This window comes from Eumetopias jubatus, unplaced genomic scaffold, assembly GCF_037043125.1.
Source record: "Eumetopias jubatus isolate StellerSeaLion01/CBP00866 unplaced genomic scaffold, mEumJub1_p1.0 scaffold_2, whole genome shotgun sequence".
Taxonomy (NCBI): Eukaryota; Metazoa; Chordata; class Mammalia; order Carnivora; family Otariidae; genus Eumetopias; species Eumetopias jubatus.
Genome location: NW_028274808.1, coordinates 181,411,503 through 181,431,996, shown reverse-complemented (window position 1 = coordinate 181,431,996; position 20,494 = coordinate 181,411,503). Strand labels below are relative to the sequence as shown.

General features: G+C 37.4%; 1 protein-coding gene across 8 annotated transcripts in view; it reads left to right on the top strand.

Moving 5' to 3' along the window:
- Positions 1-20,494, top strand: part of RBPJ (recombination signal binding protein for immunoglobulin kappa J region) — a 113,694-nt gene that overhangs the window by 19,598 nt on the left and 73,602 nt on the right. For 3 of the 8 annotated variants that reach the window (XM_028088590.2, XM_088021227.1, XM_088021228.1), the window contains exon 2: positions 17,986-18,168. The exons of the other annotated variants lie outside the window; for them this stretch is intronic. In XM_028088590.2, coding sequence (XP_027944391.1) covers positions 18,152-18,168 — 17 coding nt within the window. In that variant the 5' untranslated portion in view covers positions 17,986-18,151. The remainder of the gene's footprint in view (positions 1-17,985; positions 18,169-20,494) is intronic. 8 annotated transcript variants of the gene reach the window in all.

Genomic DNA, 20,494 nt, shown 5'->3' with positions numbered 1-20,494 from the left:
TTGACTGTCTTGTCTCCTTTTTTTTTTTTTAAAGTAATCTCTGTCCCAGGTAGGTTTCAAACTCATAACCCCAAGGTCAAGAGTTTATGTGCTCTGTGGACTGAGCCAGCCAGGTGGCCTGTGACTGTCTTGTTATATTCTCATGTGATTAGCTAATCGTTATTTTTACTTGGTAAAGAGCGAATACTAGGAGGAAAGAGGTGCCCTTCTGCCATATATTTAGAGTGCTTGATTATTAGTATTCTCTTCAATGTCTGTTTTGTTGAGGAAATCATCCTAAGGCCTTTGTCTGTTTTCTGAGAGTTCAGTTCATGGAAGTAGGTAATTAGTGATACACCAAAACAAATCAGTCAGTGAGAGCACCATTACCGACCCTTCACATTGTGGGACATCTATTTCCTCAGGTTGGGATCATCTGACATAAAATGAGCTCTAGTGTTAAATTCAAAGATTTTTGAGGGTCATCTATGTTCTAGGTACTAGGATATACCGGTGGACAAAACCAAATGATCTCTGCCAGTGTATAGAGGTTACATTTTAGTGAGAAGGGGTGCCTGGCTGGCGCAGTTGGTAGAGCTTGGGCTCCTGAGTTTGAGTTTACTTAAAAAAAAAAAGTACTAAAAATACATTTTAGTGAGAGAGAAACAAAAAACAAATAAGTAAAATATTGAGATAAGACTTTAGAAGAAAAAGTTGGGGATAGGGAGTATTATGTCAGGAAGAGATTGCAACAAGATAAAGTGCTTATGGAAGGTCTCACTGAGATGGTGACATCTGAGCCAAGAACCTCAAGGATAAAATGAGAATTGAGGCATGCATGTATGTGGGGGAGGAACATTCCAGCAAGTAGGAACAGCACTTGTAAAGATCCTGAGACAGAGCATGCCTAGATTACATACGGTATGTGAAGTAAAGAGGAATGTCAGAGATGGCCCTGTGGGTTTTGGCCTGACCAATGGTAAATGCAGGGTTGCTCTCATTTGATGTGGAGAACAGATATTGGGTGTGAGAGTATGAGATGAGATGTATGCACAGTAATAATTTGTGTGGCTTCTGGATTTGCACGGGGACAGATTTAAAAATGTAGGCGGGCCAACTCTTGGTAAGAAACATGATTTTGAATAACTGTTTTACTCTAAATTGATAGTTAAGGAAGATGAACAGATTTATTTGCCTGAGCTAAATGTAATTGTAAAGGAAAGGAACTTTCCAGGAGTTAACATGTTTTACACATTAATTTTGGAATACCTAAATAATTACTTGAAAAATTTTTGCTTTATTAAGGTGCATTACTTTTCTCCCAATGCTGTTGATTTAAACAATAGAGTACTATTACACAGGTTAATAGGTAATCTCTGACATATGAGAAACAAATACTAAAATAGATCAGGAAGTAGAGAAGTATGAAGTCCTAATATTTAGATCAGTGAGAGACAAATATTTAACCACTGTGATATAGTGATTTGTAAGAAATATGTATTTGGTCAGTCTGATGACTGCACTGTCTTTTTCATATATGTTTTGGTCTTCACCCACTGCATGGCTCACAGCTGCTACCCTTGGGATTTCCTAAGCTGTGAGAGGGATAAGGGTTTCTTTCTTGTGCTAATGAGATGACTTTTGGAAAGCACCTTAGGATGGGGGCTGGTTGCCAGGGGAGCCGACCGTGTGTGATTAGAGGGTTGGAACTTTCAGTCCTCCTCCCCTCCTCACCACCTCTGTAGGTTGAATCAATTGCCAAAGGCTGATGGTTTAAATAAATCATGACTCTCTAATGAAGCCTTCAGTAAAACCCAAAAGGACAGAGTTCAGAGAGCTTCCAGGTTGAACACTTGGGGGTGAGGTGTTTTATGTGGGAGGTTTCACTTGGGAGAGTGTTGTGCCTGAAGAGGGCATGGAAGCCCTTTGCCCGTTCGCCATACCTTGCCCTGTGCATCTCTTCCACTGGGCGGTTCCTTAGTTATATCCTTTTGTAATGAACTGGAAATCTATTAAGTAAAATGTTTCCCTCAGTTCTGTGAGCTGAATTTGCAAATCAGTCAAACCCAAGAAGAAGGTTGTGGGAGCCTCCAGTCTATAGCTGGTCTGTCAGAAGCACAGGTAATAACCTTGACTTGCGACTAGCATCTGAAGTGGGGGTAGGGGCAGTCTTGTGGGACAGAACTGTTCACCTGGGGGATCTGTCTCTGGGTAGTGTCAGAATTGAGCTGAACTGTAGGACATCCTGCTGGTGTCCAGAGAATTGCTTGTTGGTGTGAGAACCCCCCTCGCCATGTTGAAATTGGTACCAGAACCCATTTAACCACATACTTAGGTCTCCAGGTATCACTTGAAACAATTTTTTTTTTAGATGTTTTATGTTTTGAGCAATTAATCAAGGCAACTGTATTTATGAAATATCTTTAGATGGCTTGTTTTCTCTACAAACTATGTTTTATCTTTGCTATGAGCTTTCTGTTTTGATAGTATGTTTTTATATTTGGAATTATATGTATGCTGGATAGAACTTACTGCCTTAGTTTATGCAATAGATTACTCAGTAGGGTCACTTTGTAATATCAGCTTCTCTAGTTAAGAAGGGAGGTATGCTGAGAGCCACTTTGGTGTGTGTGTGTTTGTGTTCCTTGTGTGTCTGCTTTGTCTGAGATCACAATAAGTTATTGCTTACGATATTGTTGATCTTTTTTTAAAGATCAACAAAAAGTCATTTAAATTGTTTTAAATTCAAAGTAGCATTAATCTCTGCTTCTGCATTTTTGTCCTAATGGTAGAAGTTTTAACACACATTTCATTGTTCTGTCTGTAGGATTGGCGTTTACCTCACAGCTTTTAAAAAATCAAAACCAAACAAAAAAACTCTCCATGGCATTTTATTAAGTCCGTATATGCAGAAGGTTCATAGGAATTGTTTTGTCTCATGCATACAGGAGTTTCTGCCACAATGCCATATATATCTTGACAAACCTTGAATTCTGCAAAATCCTGCCGTGAAAGTAATAAAGCTTATATTGGGGCATAAGGGATGGGGCAGACTACTGAAAACCCATGGAACTCTGCTCTTGAATACTAACCCAAACCAGGAGCAATTCTAATAAAAAACAAAAGACTAGCTTTTGTGTACCTTGTAGTACCATCAATCTTTGGAGTCTTAAACCCTGAGCTCCAGCCTCCTCCTAGTTGTAGGTTCTAGAAGGGCACTGCTGGTAAGAGCCTATTTTCATTAAAATTAAAAATCTCATCCAAGATGTGTAGCCTTCTTCATTAATACATTTTTTGAATACAGGGGGAATTTTTTTTTTTCCCAGCTTCCTCATCTGCACAGGCAGCTTTGCCAAATAGGTGGAACTTAGCTAAAAGAGGAACAATTCCTGAAGCCGCTAAATCAACCACTCCTTGTAAGAAAGAAAAGTACTTTTGTAAATTTTCAGGTTTTTTTCCCATAAAATATTCATCTGTTGCTAAGGTTTTATCTCTAATTGTGAAAGAGCTTATTCCAGTTGCCTCAGAACATTAACATGCTAGGAAAAATTGTGTTATATGCCAACATGACTTCCTTTCACACCAGCCTCATCCCGCTATTTCCAGTCACCTAAGAAGTAATTCACAGCAGAGAAACCTACGTTGTAGAAGAACAGAGTTTATTTTTGTTCAGGTTGGATTTATAAAATTGTATAAGATGACTGGCAGGTGAGTGTTAGTTTTGGAATCAGACCAGGCTTCGAATTCTGGCTCTGCTATTTAAATGTTCTTTTCTACAAGTTACTTTTTTTTTTTTTAAAGATTTTATTTATTTATTTGACAGAGAGAGACATAGCGAGAGAGGGAACACAAGCAGGGGGAGTGGGAGAGGGAGAAGCAGGTTTCCCTGTGGAGCAGGGAACCCGACGTGAGGCTCAATCCCAGGACCCTGGGATCATGACCTGAGCCGAAGGCAGACACTTAGCGACTGAGCCCCCCAGGCACCCGTTACTTGACTTCTTTAAACCTCAGTTTCTGTATTTATAAAATGGGATTATTATACCTACCCAGAGTTGGTAGTAAGTAAATGAGATAATACTAGACAATCTTTCTTATGCACGAAGTTTAATAAATGTTAGCTGTTATAATTCACAATATTCTTCAGAGCATGACATAACATATACCACTACCAAGGTATATTTTCAGCAAGTTTTAACATTTTCAATAATTTTTACATCTATCAGTTTTATTTAATATAAAATAGGAGAAGACAGGATTGTGTTTTTACCACCAAACGTAGGTCACAAGGAAAGCATACGTAAAATGTGGTAAATGAAATTTGTATTTTCATCTTTTGGCAAAGATTTATATAGAAAACTGATCAAGTAACCAGGATATGCAGAAGCTGTGATTATATTTAGGCTCTTATGATGTGAAGAGGACACAAACAGGTTATTTTTCCTTAGATTACAATAGGGATGAACTTTTTTTTTAAAGATTTTATTTATTTATTTGACAGAGAGAGACACAGCGAGAGAAGGAACACAAGCAGCAGGGTGATGAACTTTTTTCTATTTAAATGCCATGGATAGTTTTATACTTCATACATTTTGCCCATGACATGTTGTGGTTTTTGAGAGTTACATTCTCTTCCAACTCAAAGCTTTTATTTTGCCAAATAAATTGAAATGGAACTCCATTTAGAACTTATTATTGAGTCTTTTTTGAATTGATGTTGCCTATTGACATTTTTATTTCTGAAATTAAAAATATCCCATCTGTGAACTGTCTAGTATCATACACTGGAATATTTTCAACAAATGGTATTCCGAGTCGTTTCTTGAAAACCTGGTACAGGCAAGAATTTTGAACACCTTAAGTTTTATAAAGGATGAGTTAAGAAAGTTTAGTCCTCAGTAGTTTGTGCCTTCAGTGGGGATTCTGTCAGTGCTCATAACTATAATGTAAGGAGAACACAATGGCTCCTATAAATAAGAGACATTTCACAAGGAACCTTGAGGTACGGGAGAAGAAATGATTCATTCACTCAGGGTTCAGCAGAACTTCAGCAAGAATTTTTTTCTTCCTCTTCTTATTTTTAAACTTTTAAGTTATGCCAGAGGAAGATGAGTTCTGGAAATCTGGAGGCAGGAGATTTTGTTCAGGAATACCTAGGTACTGACTCTGTCCTCCACCCCTGCCAGTCAGGATGCGGTTCTTGTTGGAGACTGATGAGTTTATTCGCAAGCCACAAGTGCGGGTGTTTGTAAACATTCCTTTCAATGGAAGAAAACAAAGTCAGTTGAAAGGTAAGCTTGAGTAGTGGCCTAGTGAGAATGTGGCTGTTTTGCTAGAACTGAACCCTAGTGTGTTACTCCCAGCTGTGAGTGCCAAGGTAAATCTGTGCCAACATAGGCTGCATGTGCTTTTGCTCTGTGTAGCCACTGCCATCAGTTAAGTTCCGTACCGCTGGCTAAATAGAGCAGGGACTAGGCCTCATCTGTCTGTGTAAGCTCTTCCTGCTGGTTTGTAACCTACTGGCATGTTACCCAATTAATACAAGGATAGATTCCTATGTCATTATTATGATAGTTTAGAAGTTCCTTCCCCAGAGGTAACCCCTGTTAAAAATGTGGGGTATATTCTTCCAGACAATTTTCTGTGTACTTACGTGTTTAAAGTACATACATATAGGAAAAATGACCTAATAATAAATAAATAAATAAATAAAATATAAAAAAAATTTAATGGTAACTCTGGAGTTCTTTTCTTGGCATATATTTAGGATTAGTTTGCTCTTTTTTTTTAATCAGTGTAGTATTCTATATTCATTAATATAGGTGTAATAATTTAGCCAGTTCCCATTTGGTGTACAACTAGATATATTTCTCTTTTAAGAACAACACTGTAGTAAATATCTTTGTGTGCCACATTTCCATGAATATTTTTGTAGGACATACTTAGAAGTAGAATTGCAGGCATAATTCATTTATAGCTTTGATAGATGCTGCCAAGTTGTTCTCCAAAAGCTTATATTACTTACAACCATATATATAGCAGTATGTGAGAGTTGATGAATAGATTTCAATAGGAATGAAAACCAAAGGGATTCTGTACAGATAAAGAAGCATGAGTAAAAGCATGGAGGCAGGAGGGCCGAGTAGATCTGGTGAGGAAAGAGGGAGTAAAGAATCTGATGTAGAGTATAGGAAGTAAGGGGCTTGTGGAAGATGAGTCTAGAAAGGTAGGCTGGATCAAATAAAAGTATTTTTTTTATTTTTTATTTTATTTTATTTTTAAAAGATTTTATTGATTTATTTATTAGAGAGAGAGAGACAGCGAGAGAGGGAACACAGCAGGGGGAGTGGGAGAGGGAGAAGCAGGCTTCCCGCTGAGGAGGGAGCCCGATGCGGGGCTCGATCCCAGGAGCCTGGGATCCTGACCTGAGCTGAAGGCAGATGCTTAACGACTGAGCCACCCAGGCGCCCCCAAAAGTATTTTTTAATGTGTTGTTCAGAAGATTAAACTTGAATAGACAGTGGAAGCCTTTCAAAAGGTTTTTTTCTTTTTAAAGATTTTAAAAAAAGAGTATGTCCGTGTGCACGCGCACAGGTGAGCACGAGTGCAGGGAGAGGGAGAGGATCCCAAGCAGAGTCCCCACTGAGCACAGAGCCTGCCCTGGGGCTTGACCTCAACCCTTAGATCATGACCTGAGCTGAAACCAAGAGTCACGCTTAACTGACTGAGCCATCCAGGCACCTCCCCCCCACCTTCAAAAGATTTTACGTGTGGGCTGTATTTCAAGAGCAGTAACTGAAGGCAAGGTTTTTGAGGATGGGGAGATTGCCTATGAGGCTGTTAAAATGATCATCTACTATAATGAAGGCTGTGGCATTAGAAATGAGAGGAAGGAATCAGATTCAAGCAGTGGTACAGATTTAAAATCAGTTTGTAAGTCTTGGTGGCTTAGGATGAGAAAGTAAAAGGTTGAATGTTGTGGCTCTCGGAGTGCATAGGTGGTGCTTTTTATGGAGATAATAAAAACAGAATGAGAAATAGGTTTGGGAAAAAAAAGGGAGATTTTTATTAAAATATAAGGAATAAGGTAAGTTACTATCCACTGATCTATTCTATATGGTGTGTTCACTTTTTTTATTGTGGTAATATATACATCACATAAAATTTAAAATTTCATCCATTTTTAATTTTACGGTTCAATGTTACTAAGTACATTCACATTGTTGTACAACTATCGCCCACCATCCCATCTCCAGAACTTCTTCCATTTTCCTAAATTGAAGCTCTGAACCCATTAAACAATGTCTCCATTCCTCCATACTCCATTCCTGAGCCTCAATAAGTAAATTGGAAGCCACAATGCTGCTTTTCTATCTCTATGAATTTGACTTAGGTACCTCATAATAAGTAGTCATAGAGTATTTGTCCTTCTGTGACTGACTTATGTCACCTAGCATAATGTCTTCAAGTTTTATCCATTTTGTATAGCATGTGTCAGAATTTCTTTTTATTGCAGAATAGTATTCCATTGTATGTATATACATTTAAAAAAAAAAAATCCATCCATTTGCCAGCAGACACTTGGGTTGTTTTGTTGGGGGTTTTTATGGGGGAAGGAGTAGGCCTTTTTTTGTTTTGTTATTAGAGTGTGAATGCAATAAAATTGAGTTTGATAAAACTGTACAAACCACGGTACTCTTGTATAGGTCCACTGTTAGGAAATAGTGTTTGTTGCCACAAAGATGAGTACAAAAGATCTTACTTTGTACAACTCATACATATCATGGCTGTTGGAAAAATGACCTAAAATGCTTATCCTACCAGTGGATAGATACCATAATGGTCAAAGGTATAGCATAAACAGGATTTAAAACACCTGGGGTTTTTAATAGAATGATTGGAATATTGTGAGGCTTCAGCAATATGTACACAATTTTGTACACTTTGAAGTGCCCAAAACAGAGAGAAGGTGTTGTAATAGATGGTCTAGTCTGGTTGACTGAGGGATCAGTTTTTGAAAGAATTTCGAATTATTAGGTGGATGAAATAAGACAGCCCTGCACCTGATGAACTAACCTAAGTGATACAGGTTTTATAAAATAGAGTTGAATGAGTTGCCTCAAGAAGGTGTTACCTGTCTCCAATATCTTAATTCCTTTGTCATAATTTTCTAATTGAAGTTAGAGTGAGAACAGAGAAGTGAGAATGAGTGTACGAGGGAGGTTCCTTTCTCTCTTTATTCATTACTCTCTTGAAAATACATACTCAGGGGTGCCTGGGTGGCTCAGTAATGAGCCTTCGGCTCAGGTCATGATCCCAGGGTCCTGGGATCGAGCCCTGCATCGGGCTCCCTGCTCCGCGGGAAGCTTGCTTCTCCCTCTCCCACTCCCCCTGCTTGTGTTCCTTCTCTGGCTGTGTCTCTGTCAAATAAATAAATAAAATCTTTAAAAAAAAACAAAAACAAAAAAACATACTCACTTTCCTTGTTCTCTGCAGTCCTCTCTAGCAGTTGTAATTGTGGGCCCATCTTCTGAATTGTGACTTCTTTTAATACATTTCAACACAATTCCATTTCAGGAAAATGTGTTGTTTTGGAACTCACTAATACATGCTTTTCCTTGATGTTCCTTTCTTATCAAAACATATACCCACACATATTACTGCACATCAAACTTTGATAACATTTGGCACTGGAAAATTGAGAAGCATGCACAGAATACAAAATACAGATGAAGATGGTAATGGAAAAATAAAATAGATTAAAAGGAGTCTCTGGAGACTTGAACTAGTCCTTTCTAGGATGGCTGAAGTTACAGGATAGCTCTTCAGCTTTATTAATTTCTTTCAGCCTCATTGTAAAAGATAAGCTAATAGAAGGTAGTTGGTAATTTAAATGAGATGCTTAGCATGTGGAAAGCAGTCCATGAATGTTGTCTGTTAAATTTATTATTTCTCATGCTCGCTTCGGCCGCACATATACTAAAATTTATTATTTCTAATCTCTGGGTTTGAAACTGAGAGGCATTGTAATGGCTGGAGAGCATCAGATAATAATTTGCTGTTCTTACCTGAAATTGCCTTGTTTTACCTCTACAGTGTTTGAATATGGACTCTCTTAAATTAGTCTCTGTAATTAGAGATTTTCTTAAATATTCTTACCACATTATGTTTTATTTAATATTGACAAGTGCAGATGGCACATTAATTTTAATTAATGTGTAATTAAAATACTAAGATTATCAGAACACTCGTTTGATAAATAAAACTTTTACCTCCTTAGTTTTGTTTTGTTTTTAATATCCAACTGCAGGAAAGAACTAAATAGACTAACTTGGCTGGTCACATCTCACTAGCCTTGGCAGAAAGCTCTGATAAACTGGAATAAACTCTGTTAGAATATCTGAGCATATCCAATTTATTGTGTCCAAACCAGACTACTGAAACCTTCCTCAAATCTGAGGTCTTCCCTATCTCTGTAAGTAACTCCATCCTTTGGGTTGCTGAGGCTAGAAGAAACCTTGAAGTCACCATTGCCTCTTACGTTTTTCCCTCCAACTCCACCATCCAGTGTGAGCAGATGTTGTCATTTTGTTTTTAAAATATATGCATGTTTTCATCACGTGACATCCACTGCTTTCACTCTGGTGTAAGGCTCTGTCCTCTCTACCTCCATAGTCACAGTGGCCACCTAAGCTTCTTCCCTTCTGCCTTACCATCTTTCTCTGCTCACCAGCCAGACTCCTGCTGAGCTTTCTTGGCTCAGGTGTTGCTCTTCCTCAACTCAAAATTTAGAATAAAAAGCTGAAGGCCTGGGGCGGCTGGGTGGCCAAGTCGTTAAATGTCTGCCTTCGTTTGGCTTAGGTCATGATCCCCCGAATCAGGCTCTCTGCTCGGCGGGAAGCCTGCTTCTCTCTCTCCCACTCACCCTGCTTGTGTTCCCTCTCTCACTGTGTCTGTCTCTTCAAATAAATAAATAAAATCTTAAAAAAGAAAATTAAAAAAAAAAGCTGAAGACCTTCATGCTTAGTGGTGTCCCCAAGAACATGTGCGTGCACACCCCCACCCACACTCACACATTGTCCTAACGTCTCATTTAGTATCCTCCTGCAGTCTCTGTGTTCTAGTCACGCTGGTCTCCTGCTTCAGGATCCTCGAACTTGCTGTTTATTTCCTTCGGGTGGAATCCTCCTTTTATTACCTCCTTCAGATCTTGGCTCAAGTATTACCTCAGCGAGGACTCATTTAGAATTGCACCCCATCTCCTGTCTTCCTTGTCCTCTCCTTCAACGTTTCTCTTCATAGTGGTTTACCCCACCATATGAAATTCTTAATTACTGTGTTAACTCTGCCAAGGATTTTGGTGTGATTTGTGCACTGAAGTGTCCTCAGTGCTTAAAAAAGGGCTGCCACATTGTAGTTGTTCAAATATTTGTTAAGCTAATGAATTTGTCAGGAAAGGAGAGAATGCTTGAAGGCATGAATTAGAGCCACGGACTGGATCATTGCCCACATAATTGGAATAAACGTTAAGTGTGAATTTTTTTTTAAACAAACTTAAATCATAAGTACTTCTTGAACATTAAATTAAAACATTCCTAGGAAAGTGTTTTGTTTTGATTCTAGAATTGTGGCGGTAGCAGATATTGAGCTTCCAAAGTCAGTAAATGTTTATGCATCGTTAGGCGGACAGTATTTTGGATGCTTTCACATACAATATGCATTATTACTGCAGTTTTATGCTGGTATTAGCCACAGAGAGATTGTGATTGTTGAGAAGTTACATGTTCAGTAAGTTTCTAACCTGTGATTCCTGACTCCCAAGTCCAGAACTTGATCAGCACATTTTTGTATCACTCATGATGACATACTCTTTTAAGTCACCAAAATTTACATTTTATTTTAAACAAAAAGAGACCTAAGCAACTAAGCTGAAGGAGGAATAATAGAAACTCAGTTCACCCATAAACACTTTTATAAATATGTATATACATAAAAAGTACAAAGAAAGTAGAGGTAAACTTGATTCAGTCTCTTTAGCAGTTCTTAGTTCTGGACTGGAAAGAAACTTCTGTTGATTTGCTTGTTTTGAATAAATGTATAGTAGGGTTTATGAGCTGATTTACTTTACTGCTACTGCTCTTCCTTCTCTAACATCCTTTACTCAGCACGTTTTTTCCATTTTTTAAAATTTTAAGTTCAGTTAGTTAACATGTAATGTATTTTTGGTTTCAGAGGTAGAGGTCAGTGATTCATCAGTCTTCTATAACATCCAGTGTTCATTACATCAGGTGCCCTCCTTAATGTCCATCACCCAGTTACCACATCCCTCCAGCAACCCTGTTTGTTTCCTATGATTAAGAGTCTCTTATGGCTTATCTCCCTCTCTGGTTTCATCTTGTTTTATTTTTTTCCTCTCTTCCCCTATGATCCCCTGTTTTGCTTCTTAAATTCCACGCATCAGTGAGATCATATGATAATTGTCTTTCTCTGATTGACTTACTTCACTTGGCATAACACCCTCTAGTTCCATCCACATTGGGTGCAAATGGCAAGATTTCTTTCTTGTTTTTTTGGTGCTGAGCACTCAGCACTTTTGAACTACTGGTTTTTCATGTCCCTCTCCACTTTCCCCACCCTCTTACCTTTGGTCTCGCGGACAGGTAACAACATGCTAACACCAATCTGTTTGAAAAAGACTAGTTGTAGGTGTGTGTATGCCTGCGTGTGTGTATTTATGTTTAAATTATACCTCTGTATACTGTGCCATCTAGAATTCTAGCAAAAATATGGGGAAATATCGTGGTTGAACCCCTGGGTGTTTGCTACTTTAAGAGTAGCAGCAGTATCAGGCGCTTTGATAGAAGTTTTTATCAGTGTTACTGAAGGTTAAGATATACATTTTAAGAAAAGAGTTTTCCCAGTTGGGAGTTCCTCAAAAGTAAAATTAGCTGAATATTCCAACTTTCAGAATTGCTAGATCACAAGTGCCTTAGTTATTGAGCCATGTTCATCTTGAGTTTAGTCTCTTCGTTACAGGTTCTGATGCCCCCTTGTCCCTAACTGGAAAAGGAATTACGGTTTTACTATCAGGATGGGAATCAGAATAGTTTATTATTCTTAGGAACATTCTTTGAAAATTACTCAATCAGATTTAGCTTTAGATTTATATTCCTTTTTAGCATTGCCAGAACCTAGAGTTGAAATTCCTGGAATATGTGATTTTCATACTTTTGATAATAGCGGTGATTAATTTTCTGTCATTATATAACAATACTGTTTTCAAGTATTTGATTGACAAACTTGTTTAAAATTCAAGTGTCCATAGAACACATCGTGTAAATTATGTTATCTAATTTAAAAGACTTTATTTCATCAATTCAGTATTTTTAAACATTTTTTATAGATACTAAATCTATGAGGATTTATATAAAAATACCAACTTGGCTCACATGTCTTACATTGTAGGCACTGACAATATTTAAAAAATTTTTCACTTCTAGTCTCACCTGTTTCATTTTTTCTCTCCTTTATTCTTCTATTAGCATGTGATGTTAAAGTCTTATTTCACACACTGCTCCTGCAGTTTAGGGGTGTGGGAGGGTGGGGCAAAATAGCATGTGAAGAAGTCCGGAGACCTGAAACACCATGGGGTGTTCTGAGGACTGTGTTAAGTTCCAGTGTGGCTAGAACATACGTTGTCTTTGTATGGGTAGAAGGAGACCAGAAGCTGGATCAGGAAAAGACCCTGTGGGAATGCAGTTCTCCAGCTAAATACAAGCCCAGCAACCTGTATTCTTTCATACCTTTCTTAATGTTGTGCTCTTCTCTTGCCCAAATTTAATTTCTTCAAGAGTAAGTCTACCTAGGTATATGTTAAAAGCTGGCAAATTTCTGTATCACCTTTTAACGATCTCTTAAATCATTTCTGTTGAAATTTCTGGTGGTTTAAGAGTAAAGAGTAGAATTTAGAAAGAATAAAACAAAAATATGTGACAGATCAAAGACTTTTATGGAGTGTCTTCTGACCTTAGATTCTTGATTTAATGGGTAAATATTCTTGCCCCGTGTTTAGGAACATAAAGTTGAAGGACAAAAATAAAGGAGAACTTAGGAGTCCATGGTTTAGAAAGTGACTTGCTAGTTGTCATGAAATCAGTTTAGTGGGTTACAACTAGCATTTAAGAAATTTATGACAGAATAGGATACAGTTATATCTACCAGAGTGTGTATCAGGTTGTTAATGTAAAAATCTACTTTTGGTTATGGTAAGCAAAGTTTGAAAAACTCTATTTAATATTTGTATATGCTTTAAGCATTTCTGTCTGTATTTTAAAGACAGTATCCATTCATTTACTCAGGTATTTGAGAACTCACTGCTTCTTTCTCCCTCCCATCTGCCATTCATTGGGTCACCACTGTGTGCCAGATACTGTTCTAAAGCCTTTACATGTATTAACTCATTGTTTCTTCCATTACATGGATGTTATTTTTATCCCAGTTTTTCAAAAGGAGAAGCTAAGGTGCCTAGTGATTATTAACTTGCCTGAAATGGCATAGCTGCTAAGTTGTGAATCTGGGATTCAGTTCAAAACCAGGCAGTCTTTTCTTGAGAGCCCTTTTTTCTAACTACCAAGTTTTAAATAGTTACCTATGTAAAGACACCTTTCTCAAGGCACTGTGGTAAGTGCTGGAGGTACATCTGAAATGGTTCTTGATCTCATGGAACTTAGATATTTATAAATATATTTACTATCTTCTATGTTTGTTAAAATACATAAACACATACAGACATACATAATGTGGGAAAACACTATATATGGTTAAGTAACCATATATAACTAGCATATTACCATGTTTCACATTTCAATATTATTGACTATAATTTCCATTGTATGGATATGCCATAATTTATTCTTGTGTTGTCAGAAAGAAATTCCTAGTCCTTTCTTAGTAATAATATTGAATGCATTCATTATTGTCATTTCAGATTACTATGTGAGGCTGTTTATAAAAGCATAAAAATTTCAAGTTACTGGTATCGGTTTCTAATTTTCTAAAGTTTTTTTTAAGATTGATTGATTTATTTGTTTGACAGAGAGACACAGCGAGAGAGGGAACACAAGCAGGGGGAACAGGAGAGGGAGAAGCAGGCTTCCTGCCAAGCAGGGAGCCCGATGTGGGGCTCGATCCCAGGACCCTGGGACCATGACCTGAGCCGAAGGCAGACGCTTAACGACTGAGCCACCCAGGCGCCCCTAATTTTCTAAAGTTTATGCTCCTGCTAAAGCAGTAGTGCTGATCTACCTTCAGAAGCATTATATGTTAAATATTCAGTAGTTACAAACAAAACAAAATTCAGTAGTCAAAAATGGTGTTCTATGTTAAACTGTCTTCTTTCAAAATCTGTTTTTAATGTTGTCATTGTAGCATGTATAAACCATTCCTAAATATTTTCTTTCATTCACTCAAATATTCATGTGCCTACTATGTTTTAGAGCATATCACGAACTTTCTTCTTTTAGTTGTCAATCGTGTATTCAAAATGGGGTGTATAACGTTTTCACGTACTTAGATTATTGTGGCCTAGTGTGTTCCAGGTTTTTGCCTCTCTTTCTCTCTCTCTCTCTCCCCCCCGTCTCTCATGAATAAATAAATAAAATCTTTAAAAAAAAATAAAAAACAAAAAAAATAAAAACTTTATCTGGAAGATAAAGACAGCAGCTACCCTCTTGGACATAGCATAGTTGAAGGAGGCTGTAACAACTTGCACGGAAACGTATTTGTCTCTTTTATAAGAAGTGAAATGTTTTGTAGACAGATGCGTAGTCTTTAATACACACTAGTTTTGAAATTAAAAGGTATGTGGCTGGGCATCAGAATTTCTGATGGGCATTCTTATTATCCACTGAGATATTAATGTTTACAAAATGAGTTATACGGAAGGGTTAATGCTATTACTGATGAAGATATTTTTTAAAAGACGCTTTAGGTTTTTTATGGTAACAGTTTGACTCTTAAATGTAATAATTCCGCAAGACTTTGTTTCAGCAATTTAAAAAAACGGTTTGAGTCATCTAACTTGTTACCAAACAGTGGCATGCAGTGTGGATGCATGGTTTCCATTCAAATTTGAAGTTGCTTAGGAGTTTCCTGTCCCTTAATTTGGGGGATTTTTTTTCAGTGCTTTTTGTTTCTCTTTTAGTTTAATAATGTTTTGAAGCACTGAAGGAAGCTGTCCATCTGCTTTTGTTGTTGTTGTTCTGTTTTATTTTGTTTGTATTTTTAATTAGGGATAACCTGACTGAATGACCTCACCTTCCTCAGCAAATAAATTTCTCTTCCCATGAGGCTAAGGGCCTGCTCGTAGCAGTTTATGGGACGGGGCCCAATTGGAAAAATGTGGCCGTATACCTTTTTTTTTTTTTTTTGAGTAGACTCCACACCCAACATGGGCTTGAGCTCATGACCCTAAGATCAAGAGTCACAGGCTCTACCGACTGAGCCCGCCAGGCCACCCCGGCAGTGTACCCTACCCCGGCAGTGTACCCTCTTAAGGAAAATACTTTTCATGCTTATTTTTGTTTGGTCACCTAAAATTTATATTGATAACTGCTGTGATTTTCAAGTCCTCTTTAAAAGATCTCCAAATACATCACTTCATGAAAATACTAGATGTCATTTGTAGGAATCAAATGGAGTTTCTGAATGGAGTTTCTGATTTTAGTGATTATATGTGATCCTAATTTTTAGTGGCTTTGCTAAATGTTTATACAGTCTTGTTTTACAAATTCATTTACATACATTGACTAGATTTTGAGTGAGACATATTTGTAAAATTTAATTATTGTTATATCAGCCAGGTTGAAAAACAAACATAATTGTTGGACTTGATTTCTTCTGGAAGATAGATTGGTATAGCAGATTACTTCAATCTCTCTGATCCTCGATGTCCTCGCTGTAAAAGGAGGCGGGCACCCTGTCAGCCTTAGGAGTGATAGATCAGGATGAAATAACATGAAATGCTCAGCACAGTTTATGGCATAGTGTCAATAAGTGTTAGCCTCAGTACCACCCCTTTCCCCAACAGTATTCTGCGACAAAATTGTAGTACAAAAGTGCTGATGCGGGGCACCTGGGTGGCTCAGTCGTTGTCTGCCTTCGGCTCAGGTCATGATCCCAGGGTCCTGGGATCAAGCCCCGCATCGAGTCCCCTGCTCGGTGGGAAGCCTGCTTCTCCCTCTCCCACTCCCCCTGCTTGTGTTCCTTCTCTTGCTTTGTCTCTCTGTGTCAAATAAATAAATAAAATCTTTTTTTTAAAAAAGTGCTGATGTTCTGGCTAGAAGATCTAGATTTAAGTCCTAGTTCTTTTACTGCCTGCTTTCTTGGATCAGTCACTTGACCACAGAGTGTTTGTTTTCTCTTCTATAAAATGAGGTTCTGAAAATTAAATGATGTAATGAGCAAGTGCTTCAGATCTAGGCTTTTTTCTTTATTATCTAGCCTATTTATTATAACTTGCTTTATTTCCCAATAGTTGACATAAATTTTTTTGTGCAAGGGGGAGGAGCTGTACTTCAGAACATTAACCTAGTAGTTGGGTGGATGACGCATTTATTTGGAGGAGCAGAGTATAGGAGGCAATGCCAGTGTCTTTCCAGGTAGTTGTAGCACATACAGACCCAGTGAGAGGCTTCAGGCTGAAGTGGGAAGGGCCGGGGGTTGCATTGAGTGGTAAAACAATCAGTTTAAAAAAGATAGCTGTGGCTGTAGTGATTTCACTGGACCAGGTCTCTTGATGCTGTTTTTCATTAGTTTCTTTCCACCTCCTCTAGTAGAGTTCTTTCCTATATGCGATCCTGCCACTATTATCAGCTTTCTGAAGAGTGACCTACATTTTGTAATCTGCATTCCCCACAACTGCAATGAATCTAAATCTCAGAAATATGTAATTTTCTGACACTGGACTATAAAAGGTTTTCATCAAACAGGAAATGGTTCCACTTTCTCCTTAGGACATACTTTTTAGCTCTAGCTGGGAAATTTGTCATTTTCCATTTCTTGCCTGTTAACTTGACACAAGCTGTTCCACAGGCCCAGAGTATAACAGACCTCTCCCAGTGACTTTTTTTTCCCCTTTGGGAGCCCTTTTTATGGCTTGCTTTTATTAAAAATTTCCTGATCGGTCATCCTAAGGTAATTTTAATTGCTTTATGACAAATATATGTGATAGCTGATATCAATACGATATTGATAATTTAGTTTTCTTTGTGTAGCTTGAGTATTCCTTCTGTAAGTATTATAGAGTGCCAAACTTCAGGCAAAAGTAGAGTGAATTCTTAGATTTAAAATGTGACATACAAACGTCTTATCCTATTATTTTAATAATGAAATGTTTTAAATGTTCTTATATAACAAAGGTGGGTTGGAGTGAGGAGGAAAGGGGGACAGACAACCTGCCAAGGCAGTCACAGAGCCCCGGTACAACTTGATTGTTAGCCATTATTGTTCATCGATACGTGCGTACTCTTAATGGAAGTAAGCTTCAAACACGGGAGCTCCATGGAATTTCAATTTAATGACTTCCATGGAATTTAAAATGATTCCATAATTAAAATGGGGCAGGGCCCTCTGCTGTGTTTATTAATGAGTTCTCTTTTGTGCAGGGGTGTGGGTGATTTCCAGCTCTCATGCAACACAGAATACAGTAGGTGGTCAGTCAGAGGCACCTGCCAAGTGTTCAGACCTGTCTTTTAGGTCCTTTTCATTTCTTCAGAAGAACTGAAGAATCTGTTGGGGCAAAGAGATTTGTGGGGTTTTGATGGATCGCCATAAAGCAAAAGCTGTCACTCTGACCGCTAAGCATGTACCCCTCATTCATCTGAGGATTCACATTAAAAGTGACAGGGTGACGTAGTAGCAGCCTCTCTGGTTTTCTTAGTCATGGCAGCAGTTAACAGTGCACGTAACACACCAACACTCAAGTCCTTATTTTTTGTTTTTGTTTTTAAGTCATTGAAATTATGAGACTATCATTCAGATGGAAGCATTGTAGTTCTTCGGAACCATTATGATCTCAAAAGGAAAGGAGAATGATACAGATACACTGGCTGAGGTGTTTTGAGGTGCATCGAAGTGTTCCAAGCTGTGACTTACCTTAACATGTTCTTGAAGTACCATGGCGTGGATTAAAAGGTATGCTTTAGAAATCTCCCAGTGACCCCAGGGTCATGGATAGAATGAACGCTCATGATTCTGTATTTAATTATCACAATTAAATTTTTAAGAGATTTTAATATTTAGATTGTAGATGTGGTATGGATTTATGGTAATAGTACTTTTTCTTTTGTTAAAAAAACCCCATATATCATAAGCTTGATGAGCGATTTCTCCCTCCCTTCCTCCCCCCACTCCCTTTGAGATATGGTTATAGAAGACACTGGGGTAGATATTTTCCCTGGATTTTAATAGTAATGGGCTGTAATTTCTTTCACCAGATAGTTTAGGTATTAGTCATGTATTGGTCTGTAATTAGCTTTGTGGTTTACATCATAGACTAGTTTCTTTGCAGTGCTGTCATTTCGTGGCCTGAATAGGAAATAGATAAATGCTTTAGTTGGAGCCTTAATTTGACCAAATAAAATAATTCTTATGTGGACCATTTATAGTTCGTGCTCGTTTTTGTCTTTTACGAAGAATTTTTCCTGAGAGGAAAATGCATGGCTCCTTATTAACAGTGATTGTTGTTGCTTCACTAATTGTATGTATGTAATTAATCATTTATGTGTTTGTGGTATGTAGTCCCCCTGTTATTTGTGGTTGCTAATAGTGGTAATTCTTGGTTTCATATTACCACTTAACTGTCAAAAATTAAGGTTTTTATGTTCGTACATTTTATTTGACTGATGTAGTCAAATTATTTGGAAACCTCCTAATTTTGTACTGTGTACTTGCTACTAAATGTTTTCCTATGGATGGTGGAAGTGAATGAGCCCAGGAAGAATGCAGAGTTTATTAATGTTACATTAGGTTCAGAATTCTTTATCTTTTAGGTAATAAAGAAAAATATGTTGGGAAGGTAATGGTTTAAATCATGGATAGATAAATTTAATAGAAATACACTAGTGCAATCTAATTTTTATCGTTTCGGCTATCTTAACGTTAAGATCCTTTTGTACATCAGCAGTTAAATTCTAAATGAAATTTAGTTATTAAACCTAAGACAAAACTGCTTTATATTAAATTCCAGTCTATAATGATAGTGATCTAATCAAGTTTCTAGGTAAAGTAGGCTGCTTATTAACCAAGGCAATAATTCACTTCAACCAGGTATTTTATGTCTGATGGCACCCAGTAGTGTCTACTCTCCAAAAAAAGATCTTTTCTGACATAATGGGTTGGAGATGATATTCGATACATTGTTTACAAAATGTAATTCTCTATAATATTTGCTACTTTAACTTAAAAAATCTTTTTTGGGGGGTAGCACTTGGGAATCTGTTTTGTTTTAACTCCACTGAGGATTCTTGATGTACAGCCAGGGTTGAGAACTCATGTGGGGAAGAGTTCATAGAATTTATAACTTAGTGGTTAAGAGCTTAGACTTGGGGTCCAGCTGACCTGTGTTTCAGATCTAACACTTAATTTTATTATTTTGACAGGTTGTAAAAATGATCTGGAAAAAAAGTTTAAATTTGTATCTTAAAAATATAGTAACATAAGTATATACATACATAATTTATGTTAATGTATTTTATATGTGTGTATATAAAATACCTATATGTGTCTCTGTATAAATATCTACCTGTATCAATAAATTAAACACACAGTGCTGGGTAGGAAGCCAGTGTTAGACTAACAGTGGTGATGATGATTAAATATCCGACCAAGAACCTGGTTTTTTTGGAGGGGGTGGAGAAGGGGGGGTACTATTACATTTTTTTCTTACCTTGAGTCTTACACATTCTCATATGATCTTCCTAGAGCTAAATAAACAATCACTATTTGATGTTTTCAGTTCTTTGGGCTTTTTCTCATCAGTTAAAGGTGGCCGCTAGAGACCTGTAATTTCTCTATGGTCCTCTTACCCAGCTAGGTTGATTTGTGTGTCTCTAAAGCTATGTTTTTCAAATTGCAGGTTTCAACCCACTCATTAGTGGGTCAAGAAATCGATTTAGTGGGTTATGACCAGCATTAAGACAACATATTAGAATAGAAAATAAAATACCAGGTGCACTGAATGTAGAAAAGAGTATTTTTAAAAAATACTTTTGTTTCAAGTTTCAGTTTTTTTAATTTTTTATTTTTTTTAAAGATTTTATTTATTTATTCATGAGAGACAGGGAGAGAGAGAGAGAGGCAGAGGCAAAGGGAGAAGCAGACTCCCTGCTGAGCAGGGAGCCCAATGCGGAACTCGATCCCTGAGCCGAAAGCAGGCGCTTAACCATCTGAGCCACCCAGGCTCCCTGTTTCAAGCTTTTAAAATGCAGAAATAAACAAAATATATACCCATTTATGTGTA